The sequence below is a fragment of the Buceros rhinoceros genome, unplaced genomic scaffold (genome assembly GCF_000710305.1).
Source record: "Buceros rhinoceros silvestris isolate BGI_N320 unplaced genomic scaffold, ASM71030v1 scaffold7577, whole genome shotgun sequence".
Lineage (NCBI taxonomy): Eukaryota > Metazoa > Chordata > Aves > Bucerotiformes > Bucerotidae > Buceros > Buceros rhinoceros.
The window spans coordinates 73,045-77,313 of NW_010423867.1; the positions used below are offsets into that span (position 1 = coordinate 73,045).

The 4,269-nt window shown below is 42.9% G+C and overlaps 1 protein-coding gene across 2 annotated transcripts in view; it reads left to right on the forward strand.

Annotated features, from left to right (window-relative positions):
- Positions 1-3,354, forward strand: part of BICC1 (BicC family RNA binding protein 1) — a 49,704-nt gene extending 46,350 nt beyond the window's left edge. For both annotated transcript variants that reach the window (XM_010140575.1, XM_010140576.1), the window contains exons 18-20: positions 1,080-1,240; positions 2,596-2,695; positions 3,224-3,354. In XM_010140575.1, coding sequence (XP_010138877.1) covers positions 1,080-1,240; positions 2,596-2,695; positions 3,224-3,354 — 392 coding nt within the window. The remainder of the gene's footprint in view (positions 1-1,079; positions 1,241-2,595; positions 2,696-3,223) is intronic.
- Positions 3,355-4,269: the final 915 nt, after the last annotated feature.

Below are 4,269 nucleotides of genomic sequence, written 5' to 3' on the forward strand. Positions count from 1 at the left end.
TGAAAGCTCTTTGGTGTCTTGGAAGGGGTCTGTCAAGGTGTACCGAAAACAGACCTCTGTAAAAGCTTATTTCTGGACTCCTGTTGTTCTGCTTGGTTATCGATGCCACAGCAACAGCCAGGCTTTATTGGGCTCTCTGCTCGCTGCTGGAGAAGTCATAACCTGTGCTGGTATTGAATCTGAAAGCAGGATTCTCTTTGTGGTGATGAAAGAAGACTGGCTGTGTGTTTTGCACAGCCTAGCACATGATTGCAAACCCAGGTTTCTGTGGATACAGGCTGCAGATTTTGTAATTACTTCTTAAACATATTTTAATTTGTAAGTTTTTAAATGTTTACTTCAGTCGAACTCTTTGAAACTTGATTTTATTTTTTTGATAACTCAGTTTTCAATCCATGACCTTGCCTCATCTGCCATCAGTGCAGGATCATGAATTTCTGTTCGGGTATTTTTAAGTATTAACTTGCAGTGGGAAAAATTGGGGCATCACCTTTTAAAGTCTAAAAAAAAAAAAATCAACTCAGTTATTGCTTCTTTGTGAAGTTATTGCTTATTTGTGAAAATGTTCGCATTTTCAACACTGAAAAAGAAATCCAAGTTTAGTCTTGGATGTATTCTTTTTGTCTGTATTGTCTCAAATTAATAGCAGAATCATGTGGCTACTCCAGAGTTCCTTTACCAGGAATTGCAACAGCATGGTTTCTCCCTATCCAGACCAAAGAGGGTTGGTTGCATTTGTATGTGGTGGCATTTTCCAAAGCACTCACCGGAGAAGAGAGGAGAGGGCTGAAGAGGAGGAAGAGCAGCAGGGTTGTGCAGCCTTTTCCCCTGTATGCGTCTGACTTGTATCCATGTGACACTTCACATAATGGGATTTTTACTTCTTAAAAGATTTACCCAAGTAGTTTTCTGCAGAAAACGAACGCTGGAATTTAATTAACAAATTTGCTTTATGCTGTTCATTCTCTCAGACTGCTGAGATGTTTTTTTCTGAATGATAAAGTTTACAATATTTAATTAATGATCGAATTGAATACGGTGTTGATGTGACAGAAGACTGTGCACTTCCTGCCTTTCAGCTGAACACTATCTCAGTAGCAGTAACTACATGGACTGCATCTCCTCGCTGACTGGAAGCAACGGCTGCAACCTGAACAGTTTGTTTAAGGGATCTGACCTGCCTGAGCTGTTCAGCAAACTGGGTTTGGGCAAATACACAGACGTATTCCAACAGCAAGAGGTTCGTATTCCTTGGGGAGACACGCTGGTGTTCACAGCACGTTTTCCAGCAGTAGTTCTTCTGCCTCTTGACCAAAGCCACTGAGAAGTCTCACTTTGTGACGGGATTTTTGTGAGCTGTTCTTTCAAAGCTGTATCATGTGTCTTTCAATTTCCAGATAGCCAGCCTGGACCTGAGTCTTTTGTCCTACACCTTTGATTTATACTTCACAAAGAATTAAACTAGGTTTGTTTTTTTTCATTCAAAAAAGTTTGGTCCTTTGATGCACTCCCAGCAGGGAGTTATGATCAGTCCCCTGTGTGAGCTTTCCACCTCTGCACCAACTCATCTTGGTTTAGTCCAAGTGGCAGCAGGTCACAGCCATAGAATACTATACTGGGTAGAGTCAACTTGGTTAGCCGCCGGTTGCTTGTTCTGGTGACAGGCCTGACTGTGTCACAGGAGTACAGTGAGCCTAGCTGCAAGAGTCACTGGCTTAGACAGAGAGCCCCTAACCTTGTCCTGTGAGCACTGCAGCTGGAAGTGGGAAGTTCTACATGTCACACCACTGGAACTGGGTGTACTAGGGAGCAAACCAGTGTCCATGTGGGTTGTATCTCATGTGGTACAGGGGAAGGACCACAGCTGGATTTAGCATCTTCCTGTATTCTGGACCCATATGTCCTCTTTGCATCTTTATCAGCAGCGAGGTCTGTGCCAGTTGCTGATCTCGGATTTGTGCCTGCTCTGGTTGAAGATGTTCCTGCTCACTGCTGCAGGGTTGGACTAGGTGACATATAAGGGTCCCTCCCACCCAAACCAGTCTGTGGTTTTCTCCCACCACCCAAAGTGGTTTAAACTACCCAAAGTGGGCTTTTGCACTAATTGCAGCATCAGTAAGAGAACCGTGCACTTGTTCATAAAGAACAATCTCCAAGATTCATGCATGTCCCATGAGTTGCTCTGGTGTGCCAATATTCAGCTTCAGATTTGCTTCCATGAGAGGAAAGCTGTGCCCACCGGGGACACGTTCAAGTGTGCACTGCGCGGTTCCCAGGGTAGACACGAGGCAAACTTGCACCTTCTGTGCACTGTTGCTCAGGTATATCCTGAGCCCGCTGAAGTATTATCGCTGGTGTCTCAGAGCAGCTGGATCTCATGCATTTCCTGCCAGCGTTGCTTGTTTCTCTCTAATCAAGCTGCTTAGGTGCTGCGGGGGAATTTTATTCCTGTGCAGGAGTGCACAAAAGTGTTTACGAGCTGGCTGCACCTGAGCTAACAAACTCTCTTTGGAGGTGTTCTGAACGACGTTTATGGCTTAATGCTTATGGGGAGAGACTTGCTTGGCATCACTTTTGTACTTCTTTTTGCCCTAGATTGATCTGCAGACATTCCTGACTCTGACTGATCAAGATTTGAAAGAGTTAGGAATTACAACTTTTGGTGCCAGAAGAAAAATGCTGCTTGCCATCTCAGGTAAATAGCACAGATCCTCATGTGGGGATCTTAAGTGGTGTTTGTGTTCCTCTCGCTTGAGTTGTGTGTTTGTAGTGACAGAGGATCTTGGAAAGACTGAAAAGGCTTCAGTCCACAGGGGTCATATTGTTCTGCCAACATGAGTGTTTTTTATGAATTTAAAATTGTGGCTTGCAGAGGGTAAAATACAATGTACTTAGTTCAGTAGCAGGCATGAAAATCTATGGAATCTTCCAGCAACTTGTGTTTACCGTGGAGGTTTTTTACAAGAATAGAGAAGAGGGGAAGGAAGAAACATTTTGGATGAGCAATTGCCACTAAATTCTGTGTCCCAAGCAGCCTTTGTGAGTCTTGACCTGGCACTTGTACTATCCCGTTGAACTGTTAACTGAACAGGTACCTCACAGACACGTCCAGTTCATGTGGTTCGGTCTAAAATAATTTGTTAGGAGTCTTGCTTTTGTTTTAGATCTGAATATTAATTTCTGATGAGAGATTTGTCTGTGTGTGTGTATGCGACCTTCACAGAACTGAATAAAAACCGACGAAAGCTCTTTGACCCGTCAAACATACGTGCCTCATTCCTGGAAGGTGGAGCTAGTGGGAGGCTGCCGCGTCAGTACCACTCGGACATTGCTAGTGTCAGCGGTCGCTGGTAGCAGTGAGTCATGGCTCAGAAGTCAGCCCTAACGATGGACATGGCAATCCTGTGGACAGCCTTCACTGCACACCACCCTCTGCACTTTGGGAGTTTGGGTGTCAAGGACCAAAGCAATTTGTCTGCACAATCCTGTGCCAAAAGGAAACACAGTTTGTCTGTTGTCTTTCAAAACACCAAATGTGGGTTACGTTTTACTCGTGTAGATTGGACAGAATTTGCAATAATAATAATATAGGGTTCTTTGTCTAGTATTTTATTACCTATAACTATAATGTATGCACTGAATTTTTACTTTGTTGAATGAAGGAAGAATGAAGAGCTGGGATGCCAGAGAGCATAGATTTTGGTTTTATCAAGATGGATTTTTCTGGTACTGCTTAAAATAATTATTGAGGTCTTTCTGCACTTTACGTGTTCTGATTTCTTGTCCTGTGGAAATTTATTTCTCTCTTGCATTTCCATATCGATTTTTATATTGGCACTAATCAAAGGTTGTTTTTTCAGGTGTTCCTGCATTAAGTCACATCTCACTATAATGGTACTAGGAACTGGTTCTTTACGCAGATTTCCCACCCCCACCCTCTCTCCCCTGTAGTTATTGGAAGTGAAGGTTCCAAAATCAAGCCACTTGGTAGTGGACCAGACCTATTTCGCTCTTAGGAAGCAGTCCAGTGCTGCTTACGATGATACTCACTGTAACAGATGCAATGAAAGACCAAAATGGACCTTGCAATATTAACCCTTTGCAGTCATCATATTTAACTGCTGCCTGTTATGCTAAAACTGTTTTTAATGGTTGTCTCAAAGCAAAGGGCTATTTTTAGTACCCTGCCACTAAAGGACACTTATTTATATCAGACTTTTATTTTTAGATTCTATACACCTGTAATACGTAACAGATTAAACTCATCTA